Source organism: Caretta caretta, chromosome 2 (assembly GCF_965140235.1).
Source record: "Caretta caretta isolate rCarCar2 chromosome 2, rCarCar1.hap1, whole genome shotgun sequence".
In the NCBI taxonomy this organism is placed as follows: Eukaryota; Metazoa; Chordata; order Testudines; family Cheloniidae; genus Caretta; species Caretta caretta.
In genome coordinates this window covers 202,812,572-202,828,431 of record NC_134207.1, presented here as the reverse complement: position 1 = coordinate 202,828,431, position 15,860 = coordinate 202,812,572, and the positions used below count along the sequence as shown (strand labels likewise).

General features: G+C 39.8%; 1 protein-coding gene across 1 annotated transcript in view; it reads left to right on the top strand.

The window, feature by feature from the left end:
* The window catches only part of KCNH8 (potassium voltage-gated channel subfamily H member 8), a 386,604-nt gene that overhangs the window by 116,400 nt on the left and 254,344 nt on the right, over window positions 1–15,860 (top strand). Inside the window, exon 2 of the mRNA XM_048838548.2 lies at window positions 9,989–10,222. Coding sequence (XP_048694505.1) covers window positions 9,989–10,222 — 234 coding nt within the window. The remainder of the gene's footprint in view (window positions 1–9,988; window positions 10,223–15,860) is intronic.

Genomic DNA, 15,860 nt, shown 5'->3' with positions numbered 1-15,860 from the left:
TGTTCCATTTGCATTAGGAAGGGCAAATTTACTGGGATTCAACATTTGCTCCTGATATCCAGGCATCCCAATGTTTCACAATGTCGTAGGCATGTCAGGTAAGTGACATGTCTGGTTTCCACCTTAGGGCTCTGAACCTCCGACGAGACTGCTCGGGTGTTATCCCCATTCTGACTCTCGCCTTGGATTTAAACAGTTCATACTTGTTCATGTGTTCTTTAGGCATTTCAGCCGCCATCTCAGCTAAGGGTCCATTGAGCTGCGGCCTCAGCTCTACCATGTATTGGTCGGTAGAGATGCTGTACCCAAGGCAGGCCCTTTCGAAGTTTTCTAAGAAGGCCTCAGTATCATCACCTGCCTTGTAGGTGTGGAATTTTCTGGGATGGGAAGTGGTACCTGGAGAAGGATTGCTAGGGTTTCTTGGTATATTCTGCTGAGCCTTTATCTTCTCCATCTCCTCCACATACTTTCTCTCTTTTTCCTTTTCCTCCATTTCTTTGTCCCTTGCCTCCATTTCTTTGTCCCTTGCTTCCATAGCTCTCCTGTAAGCAGCTGCTTGGTGGTGGTCTGCCTCTTTCGCTGCCTCCATCTTTGTCCTTTGCCTCTATTGCTCTCCTGTGAGCAGCTTGTAGAGCTTTTCTGGTTTCTTTCATTGTCTCCAGTTTGGCTAACTCCAATTTGTGTAGTGCCTTGGTGTCTGTCATCTTTACCTCTCTGTTTTTAACTAACTTTACACCCGAGGGTTAGAAATAAAACAAACAAAACTTGGCTTGTAAAATTTTGCTGTGCTGGAATAGGATACCTATTCTCTGATAGTGATTGTCAGCCTACAGAAAGAGACAATTCCCTTTGTCTCTGCTCTGGCCCCAAATCAAAGCAAAAAACCTCCAACTACTTGGAAACCTGCTTAACAGCAGCCCAAAGGAAAAAAAAAAATCCTTTTCAAACCTGTGCTCCTTGTATAAAAAAAAAATAAAATAAAAATCCTAAAAAAAAACAACCCTACCACTTTTGTCTCCAGGCAAAAGAGTATACAACACCCCCCTATTTACTTTTAGGGGGGAAAAAAAAACCTCTGGTTTGCGAAGATTGTGAATTTCCCTGCAGGAGGTTAAGTACCCTGCCTCCAGGCAAAGAAAACCTGCAGTTCACAAAGATAATCCCCTTTTGTCTCTGCTCTGGTCCTAAAGCAGAGAAAAAACTAGCTGCTTTCAGTTGGACCTCCTTTCCAGCAGCCCCAAAGGAAAAAAAATTCCTTTTTTAAATCTGTATTTCTGGTTCAAAAAAATCTCAAATTGATCTCAGAATGATTTCAGGTTAATCCCACCACTCTGCCACCATGTCAAGGTTCCTCCCCCACTCTGAACTCTAGGGTACAGATGTGGGGACCTGCATGAAAACCTCCTAAGCTTACTTTTACCAGCTGAGGTTAAAACTTTCTCAAGGTACAAATTAATTTTACCCTTTGCCCTTTGAATTTCCACTGCCACCACCAAACTTTAACTGGGTTTACTGGGAAATGTAGTTTGGACATGTCTTTCCCCCCAAAATCCTCCCAACCCTTGCACCCCCCTTCCTGGGGAAGGTTTGGTAAAAATCCTCACCAATTTGCATAGGTGACCACAGACGCAAACACTTGGATCTTAGAACAATGAAAAAGCATTCAGTTTTCTTACAAGAAGACTGTTAATAGAAGTAAAGGAATCACCTCTGTAAAATCAGGATGGTAGATACCTTATAGGATAATTTAGATTCAAAACACAGAGAATCCCTCTAGGCAAAACCTTAAGTTACAAAAAAGACACACAGACAGGGATAGTCATTCTATTCAGCACAGTTCTTTTCTCAGCCATTTAAAGAAAGCATAATCTAACATACCTAGCTAGATTACTTCCTAAAAGTTCTAAGACTCCATTCCTGTTCTATCGCTGGCAACAGCAGCATACAGACAGACACAGACCCTTTGTTTTTCTCCCTCCTCCCAGCTTTTGAAAGTATCTTGTCTCCTCATTGGTCATTTTGGTCAGGTGCCAGCGAGGTTACCTTTAGTTTCTTAACCCTTTACAGGTGAGAGGATTTTTCCTCTGGCCAGGAGGGATTTTAAAGGGGTTTACCCTTCCCTTTATATTTATGACACTAGGCTTTTCACTATTGGGTGTCCAAGTATATCATAAACCAAAATAGTCTCCTTCCCCTATAGCTTCTCTTCAGATGCCTCTTCCTTATGGAATGCTGGCCTCAGAATCACATTCCAGGGGCCTACCACAGGAGTTCATGCTAGTCTCCTTTACAGCTAGCTCCAAGCTAACAGTCTTCCTCCCTACATACACCACAGTTGTTGCAGGGTGGGGCTAATTAAACAGGGTTGGTCAGCCCCAGGCCCCCTGGCCTATAAAGGGGCTGGTCACCCTGTTTCATGGACACTTTAGAACTACTTGACTGGGTTGAGCAAAGGTATGTTTGTACCCTGCATTTGTAAATGTTGCCTAACTATGAACACATTTATGCAATGAACTAAATCAATGTCAGCCTTCACTTGGAGAGACTTGGCCAATTAATTCAATTGTAGAGTTTACAGTGATGGGTCCTGTATTCATGAGAAAGTACAGACTTGCACTTCGTTATGTAACATTTCTATCTTCTTCAGTGCCACTCGAAATGCATTTAAAGATATAATATTCCCATAACCCAGAATGGGGAGAGGTACTAGTTAACTATCTGCTTTATTGCAGTTCACTTAAGTGTAAGTAAATCCTTGTCTCCTTATTCAGATGAGTAGTCTGATAGTCTTCAATGGGCCATATTCATCCGAGGAAGAGTTGGCCCTCAGAGTGTTTGAGTTATAAAATGCTCCCATCCTCAAGTCCACTATGGAGACAATTTATGTTTGTTGAAAATACGTCTGGGATTAAAGCAGTTTCTGTTACATTTGTTGGCCTTAATATTTTCAGCTGCTATTTTAGTCATTCAATATACTCATATTTATTATTGTTACTTATTAGGACCCATTCTTGCAGCCCTAACTTGGGCAAAACTGCCATTAACTGACTCCCATTGTGAGTTGCCTGAGCAGGAACTGCTGGATTAGGCCTAAATATCATAGCTCCTCTGATTTGAAAGGATTCTGAAGCACCCTCCAATCTATATATTAGCATTATGTAAATTATTTACTCAGTTAATTTAGCCTCTTTGTCTTCTCTAGAGGTTTGAGTTATATATTGTTTTTTTCCACTCTGATCATGAACAGTTTGCTGAAAAGTATTTAATACTTAGTATGTGTGGTTAGATGGTGATAGATGTTTAGCTGCATGTGTGTGTTTAAACTTAACACTGTGATAGTCAATGGTGATTGGTCACGTAAGTAATAAGGTATAGTTGCTGTTCCCTGACTGGAAAAAGAGGACAACAGATTGCAGAAACCATTAGAGCTCTGACTCTAAGGGAGAGATACCAAGTTAGACAAAGATAGAAGCACAATTGTGGTATTTTTTTAAAATGGTAGATCATTTTCCTTCTGGGCTTTATCCAGATCCACTTCAGGATTGTTCCTAGAAAAAAATTAGGCTACTGTAAGATTTATTGGCTGGGTGCCAAATTTGTTGTGTGTATTTTGTTTGGTTCTAGTTATGAAAGGTATAATTAGAATTATTCTTGTTCAACTTGTTCAATTGACTGAGTCTTTGCCAAGGGTCTGGTGAGGGTTTTTGGAATTCCTGTTAGCTTTCTGTGCTTCATAATGCTTTCTGTAGGCATTCATGACAGTGAAACTGAATTAGTTGGAAGTTCACAGAAAAGGAATGCAAAGGAGCATAAACATAGCTGAAACAATTTTACTTTTAAATCTAGGTGAATACTTGTGTAATGTTTCTTATAGCATGCACTCAATTCTGCTATATATCTACAGGAATTGCTTCATGAAAAATTTGTTTTTCTAAGTTTATTGCCTTTTCTTTGGCATACAAATTTCCAAAAATGTCCTTCAAACTTGGCCTGCAAATTTGCATTTACAACTAGTTTTTTTCATCCAAAGTTCACACTTGCATGCACTTGGAAATAAATTATGAAGTATCCAGCATGCCTTTAGGTACCCATCATTTGAGTTGGGATGAATTGGGCTGTTCACACATTGCTCAGAAGTATCGTTTCAGGGTGTCTGCGGACACAAGGAAGCATCACTTACATGTGGCCCACATTCCAAAGCTTACATTCACCACCTTAAGCACTAGAGATTTAAACTTTTTAAAGGAAATATGGAGCACAGTTGTGCAGCAGGTCCTCCCTCCCCCCCCCCCCCCCCCCGAAGCTGTATTTATGTGGCCATTAGCGGGGGCTCTCACGATTTCTAATCATTCAGTCTTTTAAAGCATTATCAGATTGCCATACTTGAGCACTGTACCCCTTCATCCTTTACTCATGAGCTGTTCAGCAAGTGACACTTGACTTGAGACGGCGCACAGAAGGATTTACATTGAGTGAAACAACTAAATGGGAATTAAGACCTGTGGCCTTTTACCAATTTTATTTTAAGAGAAATATGATCAGTGATTTCTACACACATGCGGAAACAAATGCGCCAGTGAACTGTTTTGTATTGCCCACAGTAACCCTTCTACTGTAAATTACAATATAAACCAGTGGTACCAAAACTTTCCCTGTCATAGTCTTCCCCCCCCCCCCCCGACCCCCAGTAATGGAATCTGTCCATAACCTCCCTACGTTACTGCACAGTTGGCACAGCAGAGGAGTTTGGGCTGAAGGTGTAGTTGTGGGCAGAACTGGAGCTAGTGATGAAGGTAGGCTGGGCTGGGTGCGGAGCAGAGCTATGGCTGGGGGAAGAGCGGAGATTGGGATAGGGGTGTAGCTGTACTCCCTCCCTACCCCCTGGGGGGGCTGGCCCAGGCACCACCGCACACCATCCATCCATTCCTCTGCTCCCCCCCCCCCCCAAGGGTGGTGCACCCCACAGTCTGGGGACCACTGACGTAACTCCTTCTTCCTCAGCTTCCAGCCTACAGATTTCTAATTTGTATACTAATTCATTCTTTCTACTTTTGTATTTTACGATATGACTGGTTTTCAGTAAAGCCCATTGAGTTTAATGCCAAAGCTTTTTTTGTGTCACCTTAAACCTGATGGATCTGTTGTTTCTATGGTCCATTTGTGGAATATTGCTGCAGAATGTATGCACAAAACAAGAGTGATTTTATTTCAAGTTTCAAAATTGTGGAAATAAACCACTATTAAATCACTTAGTTGCAAAGAAATGTTATGCCAGTATACATTTAAAATAGTATCTAACAGTATTTCTTTTTTGGAATCTTTTAAATTAATGAAAAGATCAATTTTTGTTTAGAATCCACTGGGCCTACATATAAACTATTTTTTGCACAAGTGTTGAAGCAACTCTTACAACTGTTAATTGCTGAGGCAGTGGAATGTTTATTCTCTCTTTTGGTCTTTGTTTATCTCATAGGTAACTATGATTTATACTTTAAGTAGAATTATAACTTCATAATTTGTAGTTAATTTAAGCAGAATTTGCAAATCAGGAAATAGAGACTATGGCCATGATCCTGCACCATTAAAGTCAGTAGGAGTTTTGCCATTGACTTCAATGAGTGTATGATCGAGCCCTAGAAACCTGATCCAACATATTTTAAAGACAGTGGAAAGACTCTGTAGTGAAGCGAGACTCACTGGCACGGCGCCTCCTGCTGGTAGTCTCAGGAATTAGCCCTTTTCCAGCTTTGGAGTGCCCTCTGCTGGCCGATATCCTGTGTCCCTTCCGGACCCCGGTGCCTCTTTACCTTGGGGTGTTGCCCCATGGCAATGCCCCCACACTCTGGGTCTCCCCTCCCAGGGGAACCCCCAACTTTCTAAACCCACCTTGCCTCAGTGGCTACTGCCAGTCCTCATCCAGCCCCTGCCCACTGGGGCAGACTGCAGTCTGTAAACCCCTCCTCATTGGCAAGTGGGGGGGTTGGACCTGCTGCCTCTGCCTACCCCGGGGCTGCACCTTTGCAACCCCAATACCTGTTTTGGCCTTTGACCAGGCCTGCAGCCTGGGGATTTGCCAGGCTGGAGCTACCCAACACCTGCTCCTCCTCCTCCTCCCTTTCCCCAGCACTGCTCTGTCTCAAGTACTCTTCTCTCCCAGGTAGCCAGGTCCTACTCTCTCAAGACCTAGAGAGAGACTGACCCAACTTCTCCCTGAGCCCAGGTGTGGCCTGATTGGGGCATGGCCCCAGCTGTGACTGCTTTCCCAATCAGCCTGGTCTTTTCTCTAGGAGCGAAGTAACTGCCCCGCTACAGACTCCAATTGAGTTCAGTGGGCTTTGGATCATGCTCTTTGAGCATTTTTTTCTCTGATTTATGCAGCAGCACTGATGTCAATGGACCAACCCCAATGTACTTACTTCATTGTAACTGCTGGTAGAATTTGCCCCTATTCCATGATTTACAAGTTCTTGGTATATTTGTTATTTTCTAATTTATTCCTGTATCTAAAAACACATTCAAGCTCTCCTACGATTAGGTAGCATTCTCTAGAACCCTTTTTGTCCATTCAGTGTTCCAGTCAGCTTCCTGCATCTGATATTGAATTAAATAGAAAGAGATACATGACTTTGCAGTGGATAATTGTAATTTAAACAATAAGAAACCCAGAAATAAATTAAGTTTATAACTATAGTTGCTTTTGGGATGTGAGATCCATTACTTTTATATTGTTGCACTGCAACTTAATGATGGTGCTAGCATATGATTTTAATTCTTTTGGCAGTATGGGGATTTGATTTTGTGTTGACAGCAGGAGCAGTATGCCAATGTAGAATTGGTAATATTTATTCCCTAGTTAGGTAAATAAAAATGACAGGCTGAGGAGTTAAACAATACATTGAAATGATGTAGATATTTTTAAAAAAATAGATATGTGGCGGACAAATAGTATCTATTTGAATTTCATAAACAATTTTGGAAAGATCTTTAATTAGATAGGAGCAAAGAGTGAGTAATTGAACCCAGACATGTGAAGTGTAAACCCCGAAGGCAAACCTATCCTAAGAAAACTCTGCATTGTCCTAAAAATACTGGAGTCCCAGCAAATATCAGCCAACATTTCTCACTATGGTGTAAATAAGGAGTAACTCAGTTGAAGTCAGTGGGGGGAGGGATAGCTCAGTGGTTTGAGCATTGGCCTGGGATCGGGGGCAAAAATTGGGGATTGGTCCTGCTTTGAGCAGGGTGTTGGACTAGATGACCTCTTGAGGTCCCTTCCAACCCTGATACTCTATGATTTCACTGATCTAAAACCTACTTATGAGGAGAATCAAGCCAACTGTTTCTTCCTGTAGGTTTATAAACTGTCTCCCACAACAAACAGCTATGAATACTTTATTGTTTACATATTTAGATTTATACATTGTGCAGACTGACCCAAGCCATTATTGGCTTATGAATATTTATCAAGGGATGCATTTTATTCAGCATCTTCCCCCTCACCACACAAACAGTTCTAAACAATGAAAGATGTCTGCTTTGGGAGAAAGCTGCACCTGAGTCCCCTTTAGGATGCTGTAGGGTAAACACACATTAATGAGCAGAGTACAAGAAAAATACTGGCTTTTGGCATTCAGGATGAAGTTTGGACAGATGACGAAAGACCCCCTACAACACTGAAGCCCTGCATTTTACCTTGATGGTAGGAGAAGCACAGGCAAAAAGGCTGTGTAACTGACCTATACACCATATGGAGGAGGTGCCATACTAGTCCAAAAGAGACCAGAACAGAGGGGGCTGCTGAGTTAGGGTGATTGTGTGGTCCTAGTGAGCCAAAAACCCCAAAAGGAGTTTGTCGCTTTCAGATTTGTCCACCGGGGACTGAAGTGAACTGTTGCCTGCAATTTGAAAGGTTTAAACTGGATTCATTTGAACCTCCAATCAAAAACTCCAATAGCCAGCCCCTCTTTATTTCCATGCCACATCAGCAGCTCGCAGGACCACCACCCGCTTCTTCAGTGTCTCTAATGTGATTCCTTTTGCCTATTAAAATGTTTGGAGAGGAGCAGAATTTGCCAGCTTTTCAGATGGACAAACAATTTCAGGCCATGATTCTGAAATTTCACATGAATAGTAGAAGTTTGCAAACACATTGAACTTTGAAACCAAGACTGAGTTTGAGTGGGCTTGTGATTTAATATCACTGTTGATATTAAACAACAGCTTCAGTCTCTAGATAAGTCATGATTCAGATGTGGTACATAACTAAATGATTGGAAATTTACCTCTATTTCATGTGATTTTTGTCTTTGTTGTAAACTACCATTATATTCTGAACCGTGGTTCACTGTGACATTATACCAAAGATCACTAAACATTAGGAATTATCAAATAAAATTTGATTGTAAGTACCCCCTAACCAGTATCACTGTTATTCTTCAAGTAATGTTATATGGAGCCTACCATGAGTTCTAGGCCCAGCCGCTGCAACAAGAGAACTAAGATACAGATTAATGTATGCAGTGGTTGCGATTCACCTTCCTGTGAGTTCTACAGTATTCCTGTCTCTGCTGATATGGGGCCAAAGCTAAAATTATTAGAACATTAGCTCATTAGCATGCACTTTTAAGAAATGTGTTTAGAAAAATGCACTGCTCGTTTCTTACACACGTTCCAAATTAACTTCTTTGTAATGTATATTAAATGCTTCATCAGCTTGGCTGGAGACAAGGCACAAAGTTGTTGTTTTTTAATTAGGTGAGCAGCAGCTTAGACTTCTGGAAACAAGTTTGAAATATTTGAGAAGCAACAATGAGGGATTGAGAAAGATTCAGGAGGAAGGTGATTGAAATTAGGATCTCTCTCTTATGGTGTGGTCTCAAGAATGAAGAAGTTGAAGCACTAATATAGGGCCTGATTTTCAAAGGTATTAGGTTCATGAAGATACAGATGGTCACCAAATGAGATTTTCAAAGGCACCTGCACAGATTAGATATGTTAGGAAACTAGGGTTTCATCATTGGCTAATTTTTCCTTAAAGATTTTTTTAGACGCTCTTCTGAGCTACTCCGCTATTAATTTTTAAGTTACCATTGCCTTAGTAACATAAAGGTTAGTCCTTTTGTTTTCCTTCTTAAAATCAATTTGCATGAAATGACTGTTGCTCACATTTTAAAAACACATCGCAAATAAAACTATGCGGTTTAATAAGAATGCTAATATTAAAGGGGGCAAATTCTGTGGTTCTTAATTGAGCAAAACTCTCATTCACTTCAATGGGAGGCTTGCTCGATTAAGAGTTTTGTCCCAGAAGTGTTTTTTTTTAAATCATCATATAATATATGTTATAGACCTTTTTAAATAATTCTGTTTTTTAAGTGAATTTAGTGCTTGTGAAAAGCATTTGTATGACAGCTTTTTAGACTGAAATCTTCTGCATCCCCAAAGAGGAGATACATCCTGAGAAGTAAGAGGGCAGCGTTCTCCAAAATGCTTCACCAGCATGCCTCAATCCCTCCTTCAGGCATGCCTCAAGAGATATTGTTAAGGGGTATTTAAGTTCTTCTCATTCAGGCTTCTCTGCTAAGGTGCTCAGTTGTGGTTGTTTTGATATATTGACAGCAGTCCACTAAAAAGTGCTCGGAGATCATTAACTTATTTTAAAAATACCACACTGATCATGAAGAGCCATTTGAATGGTAATGTCTTTTGGCCACTGGACTTAATCTAAATTCAGTCTAGTGAGTGAGAAATGGAAGTTTGTCTGATACCTCTCTCCCACAACCCCTGAGTCATGGGATAGGTAAAGTTGGGAGCATTGGTTTCTTACTATTCTCCTTATTTCAACCCAATAACATACTTCTGTTGTACACAGGCTGGCTTTATGTATTAATGCACAGTTGTGGCTTCCATCATAGCTATACAAAGGACTATGATAGACGTGCTGTAATTCCGTCTGTAATTAATGTTTTACTTCTGTGTTCCTCTACAGATAGTAACTTCATCCTTGCAAATGCTCAGGTGGCTAAGGGATTCCCTATAGTTTACTGTTCAGATGGCTTCTGTGAGCTTGCTGGATTTGCGCGAACTGAAGTCATGCAGAAGAGCTGCAGCTGTAAATTTTTACTTGGTGCTGAAACAAATGAGCAGATGATTCTTCAAATTGAAAAGTCACTGGAAGATAAGGTGGAATTCAAAGGAGAAGTCATGTTTTATAAGAAGAACGGTGAGTTTTATTGCTTTCATCAGTGTTCTATTAGTTCCAGACAAGCTGAAATTTACCATTATTTAGCATAGTAGTTATATGTCCACTGTATTTAACGACACTGCATGTGAATGTTCAGAAGGCTACAGAAATTGATTTGAATTAAGGCAGGGCTGTTATGGTGGTAGAAGTGCAAATATATAGGTAGAAGTGGTAATATCTATGTGATAAGTTGCAGGGTATTGTAAAAAGCTGAAGAAACATTGGAGCACTGACTTATTCAGTGTAGAAGGTGCACCATATAAAGTTGTCTACTCATCTTGTAATCAAACATTGACCTGGTCTCGTTGAAACTTTTAAAACAAAAATTAAATTAAAACTCACCTATAGACAGAGACTAAGCATGGAAAATTTCAGCCTGATAGAGATGGTTGGAAAATTTACAGTGAAACTGTTTTTCCTTGAGGAAATTCCATTTTGACCAAAAAAAAAAAAAAAACAAACCCCACGTATTTTCACAAAATAGCTTAATTTTGAGAAAATTTCCCACAAAATTTGTTCAGAATTGGAACGAACGAGTTGGAACATCAAAATATTTTGCCAAATGGAAATTCCAAGTTTCAACCAGCTCTACTGATGCTGAAATTTTCAGAAAGTTTTGAATATCTTCTAGAAGCTAGAGAAAGAGAGCACTCTAATACATGTAATAACCAAGGTTTAAAAAAAAACAACAAAAAAAACAGGTGCCTAGAGTTAGTTCAGTGGGTATTTGATTGGGACCCCAAAGCACAAGCCCCTACTTACTTACAGCTAAAGGAGTTCATATTTGCATGAAGAGGTAGAGGCTTGTGTGTTTTGTGCTGAAGGCCCCAAGTTTGATCCCCATTTATGACTGTGATATCTGTATGTGTTTGCACAGAAGATATATCAGCAGTGATACCACAAAGGGGAAAAAAGAGACTTGGGTTTGCAGCAGCATGCCTGTAGCCGAGTGATATAGACCATTCTTCCACCCATTCTATTGATGGCAGGCTCCTTTACTCCACCTCTTAGAACTCCTCTCTCACTCGTTGCTAAGTGTTTTGATTGTGTTGCCTTTGAAGTGAAGTACTGGCCATATGTGATGCTCAAGCACAAGGAACCAATGGGAGAACAAACCTGACATAATGCCGTGAGAATGGTCTGAAACAATTAAAAAATATTTACGGCTTGAGGCCGTAGTTCACTGTGTATCAACTTTTGTTTTTATTTTTTAAGCTTAGAATTTGTGAACAAATGTTCTGGCTAGGTGTCGTCTTCACAATTCTTGCTTAATATTTATGTGCTGTTGAAATGTTTTTCTGTAGAATTATATTACTTTGGTATTCTACATTTTTACAGATAAGCATTTTAAAATAATGGATATACTCTGAGGAAAGGAAAGACAATGTATTGAAAATACTAGGAGAAAAATTGTCCCCTTTTCTGACTGCAATATGAGAGGGAAAAGGGTCGTTTAGTCTATAGGCTCACAAACCTCAGGCTAATACACACTCCATATTTAAAGTGTCATATTATGTAAAAACATTTTGAAGATGCAATAAAATGCTTACCTCTCCTACTTCGAGCATTTAAAAGAAAACGTTGCAGTGTGTCTGGAGCACATGTTCTATGAATCAGCTTCATAGAAGTTAATTACTGATTTACTAATCTTTCTTGGATATGAAAAATGTTCCAGAAATTTCAAGGGCCACTTTTTTTCCCCGTTGTTGGATGGTGGTGACTAAACAACGTCATAAGAGAGAAGATTTAAGATTAGGTGAATGGAAGAATTAGGGCCAGTTGTACGCACTGGCTTTTACTTGGGATGTAAATTGAATTCTCACTGCACCATCAGGAATGAATATTGCCTGTAGCACTTACGGTGATAACAAAGGCAGAAAGAAATGATCATGGAATTGCAGGTAGAGTTCCTTAGCAATTAAGGAGTTGGATCACAGATTAGTTGGGATGGACAAACTGGTTTGGATAAAAAAATTTCCCACCTACTCTCACCTCCTAAACGTTTGTGTATAATTTGAATCAAACTCATCAAATCATTTTCAAAGTACAAACAAATTCCTCTTACTACCCATTATATTTTATTTTCAAGTTTTTATGCACCATCTGGAAGTGCTGAAATATCTTGGGACCGTTTTTGCATTAAAAGCAAAAAAGGCAAGAAATCTCACAAGAAAGGTTATTCTTGTGATTTTTCAATTCAGTGTTGCAGACCCAGAAAATTTGGCAAAGCATCCATAATTTATGTATCTGAACAAAATGGAATTACTGAAACTCTGAGGTTTGCCCAGAAATTGCAGACATAAGACAGTACGTGGATTTTTTTATTTTATTTGAGCTCTTTAAAGGCATCTACGGAATACAAAAAAAGTGTTGTTGTTTTTTTAATTTAAAAAACAAAAGAAAAATTGAAACCCTTTCATTGAAAGCAGTCCTTTTATTAAGCCCTGTCCTGGCTGTCCCGACTTTTTTGGCAGAACTGTTGGCAAGAGAAAATGGGACAAATCCCCCCCCCTCCCCACCCCTTTTTTTTTTTTTTTTTACAAAAGAGGTGCGGAGGAACGTGCTGGGGGGGAAAGGGGGAGAGGGTGAGTGGCGATGCCAGCCCCGTGCAGTGTCCTGTTTTTCCCTTTGGGAAATATGGTCACCCTAATCATCAGTCATATGAATATTCACATGACTATCTGGGTTTAGGACACTGTTCACAGGTGCAGACTCACCGTGGGTGCTAGACCAATTGGGATTCATTGCACATAGTAGTATACATGACTAAGAGTCTGCTTAATTAAAGAAAGTGATAGAAAAAGGGAGAGTAATAAGGTTCTGTTGGGAGAAACCCTAAAACAGTCTGCACAGGCTAAGCCTCTGCTGGGTAAGATTTATGTTGTAAGAATAGTCAGGCCTCAGGCTTCAGATGCATGACCTAAAAATAAAAATCTAACCCAGGAAGGAGGTGAGTTTAGATCATAAACCCTTGTACGTGTTCCTCGTGGGAAGCAGTGCTTTCTCCCATTTGCAACATGTTGAAGCACAGAAGTTATTAAAAATCATTATAACTTTTCTTTTAAAAGTGATCTTCATGCTGAGAATTTACCAAATTTCTTATTAGATTTGTACAGCTTCAAAAACCACTCTGTTAAAAATCCAGTAGATTTGTCCAGCTCTTCTCAGTGTGACGCTTCACTTTCTTCAGTATGTCCTTTTAGCATGGTTATTTGCTTATTTTTTGGCTCTCCATCTGATACTAGGCATGCATCTCTCCATGTATTGTGGTTCAGCTTTTAGCTTCTACTTCATATTTCTGGCAAATATCGTTATTAAGTTATAACTCATAGGGACACAGCATCAGTGTGCCCCCTGAACTTAGTTGTTTTATACAGCAATATGATTGGGCTGGAAGTCTGAGAGTTTTGCTCTGGGAATGGGTTGGGTATCGGATAGCTGTATCCCTGATCCAGCTAGTGAGGAACGTACCTCCCTGCAACCTATGTTGCCCAGATGGTTCTTTTGCCTATCCTGCATGAGGACTCATGTAACATAGAATAAATTCTCAAAGTTCTGACCTGTCATGCAATGGTCTCACTTTAAAACCTGAGATAGAACTGTCCCAGATAATCTAAAGTCCTGGTCAGTAATGTGAAGAGATGTCCTCAATCAGGACAGCACAGTAGGAAAAGCTGTTACTGTAATATATTACAGTCCTTTAATTTGCTTGTGTTTTAGAATTGCAGAGAATTGCAATTTTACACATAAGCATAGGCAGAGAATATGGAGTAACTTTGGGACTGAGGTAGCTATCCTGCAAAAGCCAACATGGAAAGTCATGGGGACATACTTTGAAATGTGGGCACCTGCAGTAATTTCAATCTGCAAAAACAGGAATGTACCCATTTGAACCTGCTAACCTAATGTTTGAATATGTAAGGCATTTCCGACTCATTAAAAGGATATAGAACATCCTAATTGCTGTAGTTAGGTGAACAACAACATTATATCAGTGCTTCAGCTGCAAATCTCAGTACATCAAATATGGACTTAACTGCTGAGCCACTAACATACTTAAATGCATACACTAGATCTGGCTTCAATGAAATTGTTGTAGTATGTTTTTATGTATGTAGTATTGTTGTTTATTTTAATAAGCCCTTTAGATAAAATACACTATCTAGATAAGACACATTAACCAGATAGGAGTGCTGAATTAATGAAGATGTCCCCAAAAATTTGTCTGAGCCATGTATTTATTGCACTCAGCGTCAGGTTTTGCATTGTTGTGGTCCTGTGTTCATACAGTCCTGGGAAACAAACCAGTGGTCAAATTCTTAGGCCTAAATTCTGCACTCAGACACCTAAGTATGGCTCCCGATTTAGTTAACAGAAGTGTTATGTGCACACTCAATAGACTTATCAGACAAACGGCCAAATTTAAGCCTGGTGTGAGCAGGGGCAACCCCACTGACTTCACCTACTTGACTTATGGCAACTGCTCACACCAGATCTAAATTTGGCCCATAGCAAGTGTGCAAAGTTATAGAAAGTTGTCTGACTTATGAATGTGAGAACAGGCTTGTTCCCTCTGAGTAGTTATTTTTTGTTTTGGAAGGTACAGAAAGCCTTGATACATACCAGCAAAAAAAAAAAAAAAATGTTGGATTATTCTGTAAGTGGCAGGTCTGACATACCCACTAGGCCGGCTTGTCTTGCTACCTCAAGAGCTGCCCCAGGCACCGTTCTGAGTTCACAGTACAGACTGGAATGTCCTCTCAGCACTTATTTAAAAGCTTCATAATGAGCCCTGAGCTATGATGATCAGAGGACACCGTGTCTGTGAAAACATGATATCGGGTATTTTTTGGTTTACTTTCTCTCTGTATTCGATATAAAATGTAGGGCTAGTATTTTGTAACCATTTAGTAGTAATTTATTTTATGCCTTATCATGTTGGCAAGACACAGGCCCAAGCTGCAAAATCTGAATACAAGTTCAGTGTGGGAGTTTTTGAATGTGCACAAACTTGTTCAGTGTTTTTATTTGAGGTTCCAGTTTGGCATATTATGGAGAGAAACTATTATGAAATTTGAAATCAAGATTAGGTTTGGATGTTGAATCCAAACACCCTAAACCGTGTAGTGACTCAAGTTTCTATTTCAATCCCATCTCTAATGCTAGCCTAAATTTAATGGGTTTGATTCTTGCCCCCAGCATCCTACCCGCTTCGTAATTAATTTTTTTCCCCTATCACTTAAACGTTTCAGTGGTAGTTCAGCTCAGGAATATAATTGTCAGCAAAACAAATTACAGGAGCAGTCCTTCTAATTAAAACAACCCCACTAACTCTCAGAACAAGTTCAATGGAAGTTTCAGCGAAAGTCCTGCTTTAAACTGACCTCAGCAGAAAGTAAAACTAGCTCATAGGCATTGAACTGAGAGCTGCATGAAGTGTATGAGCTGTATGTGGAAAGATGTGGCATACCAGAGTTGCACTGTACATCTTTGTCTTTGAAATTATTTTATTCTGGTCCATGATTAGAGTTAGCAAAAAATTTTTGCCCAAAACTTTATTTTTGCCAAAAGATGCAGTTTGGGTTCACTTACCGAATATATATTGATGTCAGCAAAT